At 36.8% G+C, this 16,455-nt stretch overlaps 2 gene segments (V, D, J or C); both read right to left on the minus strand.

Annotated features, from left to right (window-relative positions):
* Positions 1–2,485: 2,485 nt before the first annotated feature.
* Positions 2,486–3,035, minus strand: LOC122113439. The segment is given in 2 exon segments: positions 2,486–2,820; positions 2,964–3,035. Coding segments are annotated over 2 exon segments (381 nt in total).
* A 9,108-nt stretch (positions 3,036–12,143) lies between these two features.
* On the minus strand, positions 12,144–13,370 carry LOC122113464. The segment is given in 2 exon segments: positions 12,144–13,140; positions 13,313–13,370. Coding segments are annotated over 2 exon segments (516 nt in total).
* Between the last annotated feature and the right edge of the window lie 3,085 nt (positions 13,371–16,455).

The following is a 16,455-nucleotide window of genomic DNA, read 5'->3' on the forward strand; positions in this document are numbered from 1 at the left end:
TAGATCAGTAGTAATTATTACATTTATGTTTAACCACTTAAACCACCCATATGAAAAAGGGTTTTGAACCATGTTACAACATATATGGATTTATTTTATTTGCACTTTTTCCAAACATGCTTTTATAGTTGTTGCTGTGTTTTGATTGGTTGTAGGGCTTGAACCCAGGGGCTGGGCTCTTCTGTTTAAGGCTAGCGCTCTACCACTTAGAGCTACTGCTCCACTTCTGGTTTTGGTGGTTAATTAGAGACAAGAGTCTCATGGACTTTCCTGCTTGGGCTGGCTTTGAACTGCAGTCCTCAGATTTCAGCCTCCTCAGTAACTAGGATTACAAATATGAACTACTGGTGCCTGGCTGCTACTTGAAGTTTATGAGTTTGCTAGACTAAGGAAGGGCTGCTTTGTTACAAGTTTTTGAAGAAAAGAATATGCACTCAGTGATAGCCAAGTAAAAGATGACTGTAAAATTCTTGCAAGAATCTATTTTCAACTTATAGCTCATGGCACCCTGTGATTTACAGGCTGTCCCCCAAATCAGAGACCATTCCAGAGAGTAAGCCTTTACTTTTGATCATGTTTGGTGCACAGGAATAGCTGTCATCAGATGTGGTTGAGGACGTGAGGATCAAACTTGTAATCTTTTCAGCAATACCAAACACCCCTCCAAGATCCATCTTATCCCAAAATTTGAAAGTCTGGAAATTGCAGCATCTGATTTCTCATTCTTGGTGGAAAGGTGAAGCAGAATATGTGAGGAGAGCTATATATCTGATTAAAATATATACAGAGAGCTCTAAAAAATTAAGCTGTCAAAAAATCAACAACCTAATTAATTAACAGTCAAAGACGATCAACAAAAAAGGTAAAATTCCCAACAAATATATGAAGAATTGTTCAACATTCCTAGCCATAAAATAAACGCAAACCAAAACAATATTGAGAGGCTGGATTTAACACTTGTAATTCTAGCTACTAGGAAATCTGAGATGTGTATTTGCAGTTCAAAGTCAACCAAGTGCAAAATTCCTGAGACACTTTTCTTCAATTAATCACCACAAAACTAAACAGCCTGAAGCCGAACTGTGCTTCAAGTGGTAGTTGCTACCCTTGAGTTCAAGGGCCAGTACCAGCACACACACATACATACACACACACACACACACACACACACACAGAGAATATGAATGATCAATAATATGTATATAAGCAAAAATGCTGAGGATATAATTAAAAGGAACCCTAAACCTCTGAGGCCCCTATCAAAGTCAGTATGAAATTTTAACAAAAACTATAAGCAAACAGAATTATTGTATGACCCAGCCATATTCCTCAAACATTTATACAGTAGAATATAAGTCAGAATGTAAGGCACCTGCATACCTATGTCCATTGTTGCACTTGCTACAATAACCAAAAATGGAAATGGCCCAACTTTGTTATAGCCATTGAAGATAGATAGATACATAGATGCATGATAGATTGATAAATAGATGATAGATGATAGAGAAACATAGATATAGATCACTAAGACATTTCCCTACAGACTGTGAGACAGTGAATGAGTATATATTTCCCTTCTCTCTTACTTTTTGTGCCATGAATACTTCTCACAAGGAAAAATGTACTACATGGCCAAAAAATGATAAATAGGTAATGCCTAAAATAGACAGTCCAAGACATGTGTATATTCTTTTTTTGCCATCCATTCTGTCTAGTAACCATGGTCATCTCCTCCCCATTTTGGCTTGGCAGATACTAGGAAAGCCATGCTTCACTAGGATCACAACCTCCAAGCTACCAGAATAGAAATTCAATTTCTTTTGTTAAGAACATGTTATTTATTGAGATAAACTCAGCTTTATTCTGGAATAACCTTCTTTAGATCATCAACTTATGAGGAAGACATTAATATTTACATTTTCAGCTGTGCCTCTGAACACAAAAGCTTGTGACCTTAGCCAAGTTCAGGGGGATAGAGTGATATCAGAGGATGAACATACACAAGCCAGGTGTGGGGGTGCATGCCATAATCCCAGAAAGTTGGAAGGTATAGGGAGTAGGATCATGGCCTTGGAAAAAGTTCAAGACTTTATCTGAAAAACAATCTAAAAGCAAGAAGACTGGAGCATGAGATTAAAATGTTAGAAGACTTGCTTAGCAAGTATAAAGCCCTGAATTCAATCCATGTTACCACAGAGCATAAGAATTAAAAAACCAAAACCAAAACAAAAACAAAACTTGAATATATAGAACATTTCACTCATCTCTAAGTTTTGTAATTCTAAAATTACAAATTTCCCACTCAGTCTGGGAACTATGGTACAGACTGTTTTTCCTTCTCACTGTGAAAGCTCTGTGAGGCATGTCTATTCCATGTTCTCCTATTGTGATTCTAGTGCTGGATGTGGTGATGGCAACAGTTGTAGTCTGGTTCCTCTCCCTGAAGCAGAGCTATCACAGCAGGGGCTCAGAAGCCAGGCTGATGTCACTGTTTGTGTTCAGCTCCCCCTGTGGTTTCTGCCACTGTGTCTCTCAGAGCACAGTAGTACACAGCCGAGTCTGACACTAGGACTGTGGCTTTCTTCAAGTGGAAGGAGGTGTTTTCTTTATCATACATGGCTTCAAATCCTTTATGGCTTCCCATCTCATTGGCCTTGGCGACTTTAATAAGGAGCTGCAGACCTTCTCCAGGGTATTGGACATACCAGAATAGGGTGGGGTACTGTTTGGTTTCATAGGAACAGTTCACAGTCAGGGAAGCCCCTTCTGACACGGCCACTTGGACTTGTGTTTGGGTCACCGAGTCTCCATTGCTTCCTCCTGAAAACAAAATATGAGAATTCAGTGAGAATTACCTTGATATGCTCCATTATGACCCTCCTGTTTCTTAGAGAAACCATGATTAAAGATTCCCTCAGCATCATGAACAGAAGAATCATTTTTTTGTGTGCCATATCACTCACCAAACAATAAGAGCAGTGTAATCACTGGTCCTGGGGAGCAGCTCATTTTCAGAGCTTCTGCAGTCTGTGAATCTTGACCTCTTGTTCTAAGGAAAGGTGAAGGCATAGGGAAAGATGAATGTAAGCTGAGGATGACAGCAGGAAGTTGGTGTGTGTTTGGAAGACGCGCCCCCTTGTGGACAAGATCCAAAACTCAGAGGACTGTTAACATCTCAAAGGCCAGTTCTATAACTCCATTTCTGGATCTCCCTCTCCCTCTCCCTCCTCTCCCCTCCTCCCCACCTCCCCACAGCTACTTGTAGCTTTCTGGTGATTAATTCTGTTTTCTTTTTTTATTTTGAGCCATTACATTGCCTTATTTGGGAACACTACTCCAAACATTTGTAAGAAGAATTTATCTTTACTACTTGACTTTATTTTTCGGTCACCCAGTGAGTCACTGAAAAATTAGAAAAACAAGTTTTAGGATAGATAGGCATTAGGTCAGTTTGGATAGCAGAGACTTAAATTTTACTATTCCCACACTTCAAATAATATCAGAAATCTGCCAGGTAATTAATAAATACATATCAATGCAAATTAAATGAATAAATGGTAGTTTAATCATAGCACTTGGGAGGCTAAGGCATGATGTGCATCAGTTCTAGGCTAGCATGAGCTACATAGCAACTTTTTTTTTTTTGGTCAGGTTGTGGGGCCTGAACTCTGGGCCTGAGCACTGTCCCTCAGCTCTTCAGCTCAAGGCTAGTGCCCTACCACTTAAGCCACAGTGCCACTTCCGGCTTTTTTCTTTTTGCTTATGTGGTGCTGAGGAATCAAACCCAGGGCCTCAGGCATGCAAGGCAAGCACTCTACCACTGAGCCAACTTCCCAGCCCCTACATAGCAACTTTTAAGCAACCTGGATTACATAGACAGTGACCTTGTCCCAACAAAAATACATTAGTGAAAATTTCAATACCCTGCTTTCACCAATAGATAGGTAAGTCAAGCAAAAAAATCAATAAAGAAAACTCAGAACTAAACAAAAACAGATAAAATGGACTTAAGGAACATCAATAAAGTATTTCATACAGCAGTCCACCGAACATTCTCTAAAATACATAATATTTTATTTCATAAAGAAATCTTAGCAAATGCAGAAAAAATTAAAAATCCCCTGCATTCTATTAGATTACAAGCAATTAAAAAACTCAGTTTGGTAAAAGATACTACAAATATTTAAACACTTGAAGATTGAGTAAACACATTGTGAATGACAAATGGATCAATAAAGAAATAAAAGAAAAAAATCTAAAATGTTCTGGAATCTAATCAAAATAAAAAACACAAACTACCAGAATCTTGGGGAAACAGCAAAGGACATGATGTCAGTTGTAATTAAAAGTGCCCAGATTCTATACCAAAAAAATAAAAGCCACATAAAACTTCCAAATACAAAGACTAACATACACATCAAACTTCTAGAAAAACAAAAGCAAACAAAATCTTGAATTATTGGACAGGAATAAATAATAAAGATTAGGGAAGAAGTTAATAAAATTATAATTTAAAATATACACAAACCAGGTGATAGTGGCTCACATCTGTAATCCTAACTACTCAGGAAGCTGAGATCTGAGGACCTTGGTTCAAAGCCATCCCAGGCAGGAAAGTACTTGAAACTCTTATCTTCAATTAACCACCAGAAAACCAGAAGTGTTACTGTGGTTCAATCTGGTAAACCACTAGCTTTGAGCAAAAGAGCTCAGAGACAGTGCACAGGCCATGAGTTCAAGCCCCATGACAAGCAATAAAATAATAACAACAATAAAATGAATAAATATCACAAACACCAAAGAATAAAGAAGGTCATGTTGGAAAACTTTAAAAATTTATGTTTAGATAAACTGGAAACTCCAGAAAGAATTAACAAATTTTCAAATATAATTTATCGACCCAAATTCAATCGAGGATATGTCACTTAAGCAGATCTGACATAAAGAATGAAATTAAAAATGTAATAAAGAATATTCCAACAAAGAAAAGCCCAGAACTGTATGAATTAAAAGCCAAACTCTATCAGACCTTCTAAGAAGAACTAATCCCAATAGTCATCAAGCTTTGCAATAAAATAGGAAAGAAAAAAATACTACTGACCTCATTTTATAAAGCCAGTATTGTACTTTTCCCAATCTAGGCAGAGACCCAATCAAAAAAGAGAGAATTATAAATCAATCTCCTGATGAACATTTCTGGAAAAATACTCACTAAAATACGAACAATTCAACAATACATTAAAAAGACCATACACCACGAACAATTTGGAATGTAAGGAAATAGAAGGAATATAAAGAATATAAAGCAATATAAGGAAAGCTCAGCATACATAAATCAATAAATATATCACATTACATAAGTACTATCACAAAAAATTCACAAGATCATTTCAACTGACACATAAAAAGCCCTTAACCAAATTCAACTTTATTTATGATAAAAGCTCTGAAAAAAACTTAGAAAAGAATTCACTGAATTCTACATATGAGAAATGTATAACGAACCTCATTACCTTTGTACAACTAGCATATATTAATAAAAATAAGTAGATAAAGTTGGGCATTGGGGGCTAATGCTTATAATCCTAGCTACTCAGAAGGCTCACATGTGAGGATTGTGGTTTGAAGCCAGCTCAGGGGGGAAATTCTGTGAGACTCTTGTCTCCAATTAACCACCAAAAATCAGAGGTGGTGCTGTGCTCAAATGGTAGTGATAGACTTACATGAAAAAGCTCAAGGACAGAACTCAGGCCCCGAGTTCAAGCCCCACAAGTAATGGGGAGAAAAAGCAGAAGTAGATAAATACAGTAAATAAGAAATATCTTTATTTTAATTTACATGGTGAATAGTGTGGTTGAAGAAATGGTCTAGCCTTAAAAGTCAAATTCTTTGATGAAAATATCATAATATCTGACTTCATTCAGAAGAACCATAATAGCAAAATGATCATAGTCTTGGCACAAAAACAGACACGTTGACCAATGAAACAGAATAGAGGACCCAGAACTGGGACATGAGTATTGGTGGGGAGTTGCAGCAGGGCTATGAGTGGAATGTGGAAGAACTTAGAAATCAATGAGAAAAATCACACAAGCTAATTTCCAGCTAGTAATAGACTCACATGTCCTAACTTTAAGAACTCAACTTGCTTCAGGGCCTTGGAGTCTTAAGAAAAACAAGTGAATTAAGTTATTGTTACTATGTGAAATACAGGTAAAACTCAGGGAATGTAACAGAAATATATTTGGCCATTAGAAGACAGTGGCTGAACTGAGAGTATAAACACTGTAATGTCTTATACACTCTCCTTAGATATTTTGCCATTTTTTCCCAGAATGGCTTGAACATAGAAAGAAACATACAAAACATGAAAATTTAGGCTAATTCTTAACATTTGTCTATCTTTCTTATATGAGTCTTAAGGCACTTTGAGACCTCACTAGGAGTGACATCTATGTTCAATACAAAATAAGTTCATAAGTTTGATAAATATCATTGAATGTGCAATAGATGACACAGGAAATTTTCTTTGTCATTGAGATGAAAACTAAAAGTCTCCTAGCATAAATCTGTGGCTCACCTATTCTCAGTAAATGTACTTTTAAAAATTCATAAATCTATGCTTTCTAGTTTTCTTATCCAAGATCTCTCATTTGCAATAGTAACAGTCTCCTAACATACAAACTGGGAACTCCAAATGCTTCTAGAATGCCAAAGATTTCACATAAACTACTTCAACAACTTGGCCCTGAATCTTTAGCAATCACCATGGTGATTAGCATGTGTGATACTGTACGCTTTCAGTACCCTTCACTTCCTTCTAATATTGAGATCCTGCTGTTATGGACCATTAAGTTCTAGAATCACAATCTGTGTATGTGTTTCGTAGGACCAATATTACATCATCTCTTACCCCGGATTTTTCTAGATACCAACACTGGAAAAGTGACTGAATGCAAACAGTTTATTTAGGGAATGCAGAAAATACAGATAGAAAGAAAAGGGAAAAATCATCAGTTCACAAGGATGTGAGGAAACTTGTAGTTTCTTTAAAGATGGCTTTTGATTTTTTTCTGTAAAATATTCTCTATAAAAAGTTCAGAAAAGAAATATCTGCTTTCCTACAAAACTTTTGTCCTGGAAACAATACAGTTTGCTTATATGCTATTAAAATGACATCAAGCAGCATTACTATCTTGCATAAGGAGAGAAACCAGCTGTGCTCAGTCACTGCGTGCTCTCTCTCTCCCTATTATGCTGAAGCTGTCACACAGGAGGCAGAAGTAACTGGATATTCCAGCATGGAGAAGACTGCTCTGGGAGATCATCCAGTGAGTGTCACTGCCATAGCTGTGGTATTAACATGAGTAAGGGACCATCCCTACCAGCATCTGATGTGTTGACCTTTGGAAGGGAGCTATGACCTCCCTGTCTGCCTTGAAAGAATGTTTAATAAATCTGTGTCCATCAGTGATATGAGAAACCTCAGATTACAGTGTTGTCAATATAAAATCTACTTTCATTAGGGTTGGGAGTGTGGCTCAAGCAGTTAGAGGGCTTACTTAGCAGGTGAAAGTCCCTGAGTTCAAAAATCAATACTTCAAAAAATATACCTTTATAAATATTATGAAATACTAAAAGTATAAGAATAAAAAGACTCAACATCTCAAGAATGATGAGACGGCACATGCACAATGAAGCGCATTGTCCTATACCAGAAGAAATGTAAAACAGCCTATTTAAGAAGCTAATCATGTAGGTAAAGGGCCACATCTAACTTCAGGAAAAAAAAGGTCTTCCATGCAAACACAAGATGATGAATATAAGAGATTAAATTGTGACTTGGAAAATCATTCTTACAATCATTAAAATTTAAGTTTATAAGACTGGACAATTGTAAAATGCTATGTTAAAATATATTAAGAGGAAATAAATAAAAGTATCAGAATGTGTGAACCTATTTGAATAATATATTAATATAGAACAAAATGTCAGCCATGACTTATTGGTATGAAAGCTTTGTAAGGTATTTAAATATTCTTCCTGATATTTTACAGTTTATAGTGAGAAAAATCAAGTAAATGAAACATAATAGACTTTCTATGAATAAGATTATTCTCTGGACAAATCACAATGACACTCTAGATTTCTAGATTCTAGACTCTAGATTTCTATCATATAAGTTACATATAATTAACTCTCAGAGTTTATTCAAAATGTCCTAACTACTCCAAACTGACATCCTTTCAGGATGTATGACCCTACACCATAATCAATCACAAATCAATTAAAGACCTCAATGTAAGGCCAAATACCCTGAAATTATTAACGGAAGGGATAAGAAAAACACTAAGGCTCCTTGGAACAGGTCAAAACGTCTTTATTTTGCAAGTAAAGAACCAGAAACACAACAAATAAAAGAAAGGCTGGATAAATGTGATTGCATTAAACTGAAGAGTTTCTGCTTGGCAAAGGAGATAGATAGCAGGATAAATAGAAAGCCCACAGGTTGGGAGAAGATATTTACTAGCCATACATCAGACAAAGGTCTCATCTATAAAATTTACTTAGAGAGCTCAAAAAATTAACTCCCTCAAAAATATCCTTAAAGAAACAACAATTCCCATCAATAAGTGGGCTTAAGACTTAAAGAGATACTTCCTAAAGAAGAAATAAGAATGGCCAATAGACACATGAAGAAATATTCAACACCTCTTACCATAAAAGAAATGCAAATCAAAACAATTCCATGTCATCCCAGTTAGAATGGCCATTATCAAGAAAACTAATAATAACAGTTGATGACATGGATGTGGCCATGATTTATGAGAACTTAATTAAATGAGATTTTAAACTTGTTTGAAGTATGGATGAAGCAGTATGGATGAAGCAGTATGGATGTTCCTGAAAAGGCTCAACATACAGCTTCCCTAGGGCCTAGCAATCCCACTCCTTGGCATTTACACAAATGATCACAAACCAGCCTGCACTAATGCCACCAGCACAAGCATGTTCATTGCAACATTATTTACCATAATCAAGATATGGAATTAACCCAGATGCCCCTCACTGGATGAACGGATCAAGAAAATGAGATATATATATATATACACAATGGAATTCTATGTTTCCATAAGAAAGAATGATGTGGCCCATTTGTAAGGAAATGATGGACTTGGAAAAAAGTATATTAAGTGAAGTAAGACAGATCCAAAGAAACATAGAATGTTTGGTTTCCCCCGTTAATCCAATGTGTAGTAAAAGACAATTACACTTGGACATGATTAATTAAACATAACTTGAAGTATGGCACAGTGAGAACAAAGGAGGATATTCTTAGGAAAGGACCACAATGGCTATGTGCATATGACCATATAAAATGATGCTTATCAAAATGAACTCCAAGAAATGGAAACAGAACTTTTTTATTTACTGTTTTCAGTACTTCCTTCCTTTCTTTCTTTCTTCCTTCCTTCCTTTCTTTCTTTCTTTCTTTCTTCCTTCCTTCCTTCCTTTCTTTTTTTTCTTTCTTTTTTTCATTGTCATTGTTTTTTTATTTCAGTACCCTTTGTCTTGTATATAAGTTTATCTGATTTGGGGAAGGGAAGGGCATCACAGAAACAGTGTGACAAAGGGTGAACCAATTCAAAGCTATACTTATTAGACACTATGTTAGAAATAACCTTACAACTTATGGGAAAGGAGGTAGGGAAAGGGGGAAAGTGGGAGAAAATGAGGGCTGGGTCACAGTGTTCAAAAAGAACTGTACTCACTACCTTATTTATGTAACTGTAGCCCATCTGTACATCACATTTACAATAATATTTAAATTTAAATTAAGAACAAGATTGTACAAGGGGCTTAAAATTTACCATGTCATGTAAGTGAAAATGTCCAGATTGGGATCACAACTTTTGGCATTATGAATGTATCCTTTCTCCAGCCTCATCTCATATTTCCCACTTCTTTTTTCATATGTGTACAGTGAATATTCTTTAAACTTTTTGAACTATTAACAATTTAACAAAATTAATACCAGGAAGATGGGACATGATGTAATGTTATACTTCATAACTCAGTAGTTAAACTATAGGATTTCAGTAGAGAGTGTGAATCATCTAGAAATGTAAGAAATATATCTCATATTTGGGAAATGAGCTCATCATCCTATTTGTGGAAGAGGGTTAGGGAGTTTGTGTTTGAATGAAGAGTACTGTATCATATTAGGAAGAAGTATGATTGTACTAATGGCTTTATTTGAACTTGGAATTAAAGTAGGTGAAGACAGAACTCAAAGTGACAAATAAGTGATGTGGTAGCTATACACTGTTTCCCCTAACTAGGACTGTACACAGCTACCACATCACCTGTTGGTCACCTTGAGTTCTGTCTGCACCTACTTTCCTGCGTGGTTTAGCTTGTAGAAGTCATGCAGAAGATTTGTAATGTAATTGTGATTCAGTAACTATGTCAAGTATTTGCAGATTTCCAGTTCCAGGCACTCAGAACCTCTCAGGCATTGCCCTTGATCTCCCTGTTGACTCACAATCCCACCAGCTCCCACATTGCCTCCTTGTTCACATTATCTTGTTTTGTGTCAAGGATGTCTGAAGAATGAGGCAAATAACATTGCTTTTGCTGAAGTCATTCCTCAAGTGGTATGGAAGATGGTGTGTATAGACAAGATTGCTTTGCCTTTTAGGTTCTGATGTAGAGAATCTTTTCATCTGTGATTTGGTCATTCCTATAATTTTTTGGTGAACAGTCTGCTCAATAATATTTCTCACCTTAAATTTTTTCTCTTTTATTGAGTTGTAAAGCTCTATATATGTTCTGTAAAAACAATCATTTCACAACTTACGTTCTCCATAGATTTTATCCTTGCTAATGGTTTATCTTATTTCCTTAAAGATTTACAAATTACTGTACAGAAAAGTTGAAAGTAATGCTAAAAAAAATAAAGAAACTTCAATAAACTGGAAAATAAAACTATTAGCTTTAATTCACACAAATTGTACATTACGTAATGCTGCTCACATGAGGAGCAGACCTACTTTTGCTTACGTAGATATAGTGACTCACATCATGAAAAGATGTTCATATAATGAAAAGAAATTTTAAAAGGATTAATATGGAGAACTCACCCTATCAGGATCTACTAGAAAGAACAGTGAAACAGATGGTGTTGGTGAAAATGTGACACATAGGCTAATGTAGATGTTGTATCAGTATAGAAAAAGTAGGTAGTAAAGAAATAATCTTACATATATACATTCAACAATTTTCAGTTAGGTAAGAAACATTTTAATGAAAAAAGAAAAAATGACTTAAAGAAATCAAGTGACCATCCATATCTAGCAAATAAAAATGAACAGCAGGTTCAACTTTTAAATACTTTCAACATAGGCTGGGAAGGTGGCTCAATGGTAGAGCGCTTGGCTTGCATGCCTGAGGCCCTGGGTTCGATTCCTCAGCACCACATAAGCAAAAAGAAAAAAGCCAGAAGTGGTGCTGTGGCTCAAGTGGTAGAGCACTAGCCTTGACCTGATGAGCTGAGGGACAGCACCCAGGCCCAGAGTTCAGGCCCCACGACCAGACCAAAAAAAAAAAAAACTTTCAACTTACATTCATTTAGACAGCATTTTCAGACTCTAAAGCAGTACTTTTTAAGAAAGCGCATTTAAATTTTTTTACTTAATTCAAATTTACAAGTTATGGAAACATTTAATATCCAAATCAAGCAAACAGAAATAAGATAAAGGATGGAAAATGTATCGTGCACATACAGCTTGAAAGATGGAATTGCCATAACATTATTTGATAAAATAAATTTTAACCAAATAAGCAATCCAAAGTTAAGGACTACTTTTAATAATAAAAAGTCAATACATTAGAAACATATAATACTTATAGCTTTCAGAAATACAGGGGGAAATAGATTTCAACAATAATAGTTGGGAGTTTAATACTTTGCCTTCAGTAAAAGCTAGGACAACTTAGTAGATTAACAGCAACACTATAAAGCAAGTAACTCTGACACATCTCCACCCAACAGGAGAAGACACATCCATTTCAATTGAGCAAGAAACCTGCTATAGTGTAAGCAGACCATTCAAGACACAAAAGCATGAATGGGAATTAGATGAATGCAACATACATGTGGACCCTCTCCTCAGACATTGTCCTATTTCTGCTTCACTGATATTTTAGGCTGCAAGAAATGGAGAATGGCCTTTGCCCCTGGGGCATGTGGTGAATGAAAGGAAAAATAACCCAAGCAGAAAGTATCCAAAAGACCACTGGGACAAAAGTCACATAGAGGAAAAGATTTATTGCCAATAGAGCAAACAAGGCTAAGTTGTCTTGAGGGAAGGGAGAAGATGGCGTCATCTGGCTCCTTGGAGGACCCTTTATATACAGTTGGGGGCTGGAGGTGTTACCTGTGGTTGAAGGTGGGTGGTGCCTCATCTGCGGAGCTTAGGCCTGTGAAGACCTAAGCTGACTTAGAGTGAAAATGCCCGAATGTTCTGGAAATGCTAAACTAAGCTGCACTGCTGTCAATAACATCTTTATCCCAACTTTTTTTTTCTTTTTATTGCTCTTACATTTTGTCCTGTGGGGATCCAACACACTGCAGTTAATTTATTTTGATACCATCTTGTATCAGCCACTTGGCTCATTCCATGTAAGTTATTTGTAGTGAAAGATGAGGTATAGACTGAGAAGGGAAGAAAAGACCAAACCCATGGAGCAACTGTGGGTGAAACTGCCAATGTAGGAAAGAGACATGAAACTGTTTAAAGGGGCTACACCAGGCTGAGGGTTTGTGTAGAGGCTGCAGGTGCCTAGGGAGTACTGTGTCTCTCACAGCACAGAAGTAAGTGGCAGAGTCTGTATTCTGGGCAGAGGAGATGTACAGCAAGCTGCGGCGTTCCCTGGTGTCTATCGTGGCTACGAGTCTCCCATTGTGCTTTGTTCCTGAAGCAAGGTAAAACAGGCTGATGAGGCCTCCTCTTGGATGTTGCTGAAACCACTGCACAATGGTTACTGTGCTAGAAAAGTTGCACTGCAGCGTGGAGTTCTCTCCCTCCTGGAGAAGCAAGGCTGGAGGACTCTGCTCAACCTGATTTCCTCTTACACCTGAATAAAAGAGAGAAATGATCATTTATGTGATCGTCATTACCACAACTGCAGAGTTCTGAAAGTGCTACCATAGATTATGAATGAGAAGGACACATCTTCCTGCTTCTCCTCCACATGCTACAGCTGAGAAACCCTCTGTGTACCCTAGATGTGGGACAGCCCAACTCACAGCATATCTGGACTGACAAAAGTCCCAACAGAGTGCTCAATAGCCCTTTCATGTTGCCTGTCTGGTTATGTGAGATAGGTATATATAATTCAACTGGGCCAGGTGTGTCAGGGCTTGACTCTGGCACTGTTCCTTCTACTGCAACCAATCAGCTGAGTTCCTTTACAGCCTCTGTGCAGGAAGCCCATCCCCCACACCTAGCTGAGTGTCTTCATGGAGTGGAGGGGGAGAGGGAGAGTGTGATTCTGATGTTTTCTTAGAACATAGAAAGTGCTATTAGGAAGAAATAATCTATTGAAAATGTACATATTTCTGACACCTGAGTTTATGATTCTGAATAAACAAATGTTTAGTCAGAACTCCTCCTTTAGCTGCAGAGTAGGAAGGTTAATTTTAATCTACAGAAAAGCTATTTCCTTTATAGCCAACAGTGCCCTCTTATGACAAAAAGTATACACAGTATAGGCACCATTTCAGTGAACTTTATTTTTTATGTTATTCCAGGGTTCAATATTATAATTCATAGAGAAATATTTATGTTTTGTGAAGACAAAAATTATCAGGCAACTTTTAAAAGTTGGAAACACTATTAAAAATTGAAAATGGACATAAAATTATGTCTGGTTTGGCTTCAAATTGTGATCTTAAGAACTTGGTTTCCTGAATAGCTTATATTAAAGGTATGAACCACCATTGCCTAGTTATATTTATGGTACTTTAAAATGTAGGCTTATGATCCAAATTAATGCATTAGGCTTCAAATCATTCTTGTTGCATGGGTAATTCAGGACATACAAATTATTATCAACAAGAATGAATACATGATGTCATATATTCATGTGTCCTTTTTGGGAGGTTGTACAATGATTTGAACTCATGACCTAAAGATTGCTAAGTAAGCACTCTATCACTTGAACCACACTTCCAGCTCCTTGTAGTTTATTTTTCAGATAGAGCATGATATATTTGCTATGGACAATCTCATATTGTGATCTCACCAATGCCTATAGCATAATACATGACAGGAGTAAACCACAACACTTCCACTCTGCTTGTTTTTTGAGATGAGGTCTCACTAATTCTACCTATGCTACCTCAATTCATGATACTCCCAATCTCTACCTCCCATGTCATTGCACCAGATTCTCACGCACATTTAAGTCCACCATATGCTTTCTTTTCTTTGGACAGAACCAAGCTTGAAAAGGAAGCAATGACTTTTCTTCCAGTTTGTGTTCCTACTTTAACAGTCACAGGATTTAGTAAAAATCACTATGAGAAATGTTGTTCATATATGATTTCAAAACATGCCTCCTGATCTAAAAATCTTTCATGTGTGTGCCATATCTAGGGACCACAGAAAAGAAAACATTTGTGAATGTATTTGACATGACACAAGTAATTTAAAAGTTCAGAAACCTCCTCAGTTATGTACTAAGAAAAGCCTTGTGGCTCCTTTAAAACATGCACCCTAACTTTTGAGGATATTACCAAAGTGAGAAGATCAAAATAAATCATTTGCAACCAGAGCACTAGCAAAGACAATAGAAACTCTATTAAACTTTACCAGCAGAGGAAGCCAAGCAAGTTCGACAACACTTGTTATCCCCACACTAAGAAAATGGCAGTAGAAAGTTCATGATTTTTAGAACATGAAATTCTGTCTACGAAAAAAGTTATCTGTAGGAATGAAGCTCTGTTGGCATTTGACTCCGGAATTTGGCTCTGGAGAACCAGTGGACTGCTGGTGGACCCTTGTCTCAAAGACCAGCAGCCAGCTAGCAAAAAGCTTATATATGTCAAAATCATCTAAGGTGTAAGGAATTTATCCTAACAAAATTGTTCTCCATAAGCAAAGAAAACCATATGACCACTTAAATCTAATAAAGGTTTTAAATCTAAGCAAATCTAAGGAAAAATATCAGAGGAAATCATGAGGCAATCATTTGACGGAAGTAAGACTTTCCTGGAGCTTAACAACTCAGGACACATTTGTGATCCAAAAACGTCCTCTATTACCTCTAGAGTTTTTCAGAGCTGTGTAGAAAGCCTGCTCCACCCAGCAAGGCACCAACATGGCAGTAAGGACAAGGCATATTACTGAGACCCAGTTTCCTTACTTCACATGGACACACTGGACAGTGATTATGGTTGTCCTGCATGGGACAACAGAGGTGAGGTCACTGATTTTATCATGCTACTCAGCATGGTGTACACTTTACAGCTTACTAATTATTTATGGCTGAATTCTTCATTTACTATTATCAGATTATGATTGGCTTCAGGGTCCTGATATAGTGAAAATGAGCATAAGGATGACAGGGAAGTATTGTGTACTTAACAAATGCCTCCCGGATGGGCAGTATATGGGTCTTGTTCACAAAAGAAACAGTCCCTGCCTTCAGTCACCTGAGTCATAGTGCTGTATGACAGCAAAATAAGGCAACCAGAGAGATCTGTGTGTCCAGACTATTAGAAAAAGAAGAGAAGAATAAACTCTGCTTTAGGTTTCAGTCAGAGAAAGGTCTTCTGGAGGAGATGCTTGAATTGGGTCTTCCGTGCTTATATTTCCCAGTGGAAAGGGTGGACAACAGATTTCTGAAAAAAGTTGAGCCAGAGATGGGTCATTTATTGGAGAAAGTATAATAAATGCATTTAGATAAGTTAATGTGGCTCTAGCCTTGAAGGATTAATATGTATCTTCATAGAAATTTCTCATTCCAAAGTAACAATGTCAACTCTGAGCTACTGATTAAGTAGACAGCTCTTAGATATACCCTTGACATCTACATTAATTGAACCATAGTGGAAGACAATAATTTACTAGATGTTAAAGGATAGTCTCCTGCTAATTATTGGATATGGATGAGAGAAATTAAGTTTGATCACTGAGGTAGTGTTGCCTTTTCATGGTCATAAAGAAAGATTACACGGGATAATTTCCTTCAGCCTCAGCAAAGTTTGTCCTTTACAAGATTGTGTTTGGTCTTCTTCTGTGGCCAATGATCTCCTCAGATTAAGAGAGACTTCCATTGTTCTATAAGTGGGTCTATAGGAATTATTTGGTAGGCTGTTATTGCTAGGGGAGAGCAAGATTACAAAAATTTAGCATATGCACCACATTTCAGTTGGGTTCCTTTGAG

Source organism: Dipodomys spectabilis, unplaced genomic scaffold (assembly GCF_019054845.1).
Source record: "Dipodomys spectabilis isolate Male_0828 unplaced genomic scaffold, ASM1905484v1 ptg000097l, whole genome shotgun sequence".
In the NCBI taxonomy this organism is placed as follows: domain Eukaryota; kingdom Metazoa; phylum Chordata; class Mammalia; order Rodentia; family Heteromyidae; genus Dipodomys; species Dipodomys spectabilis.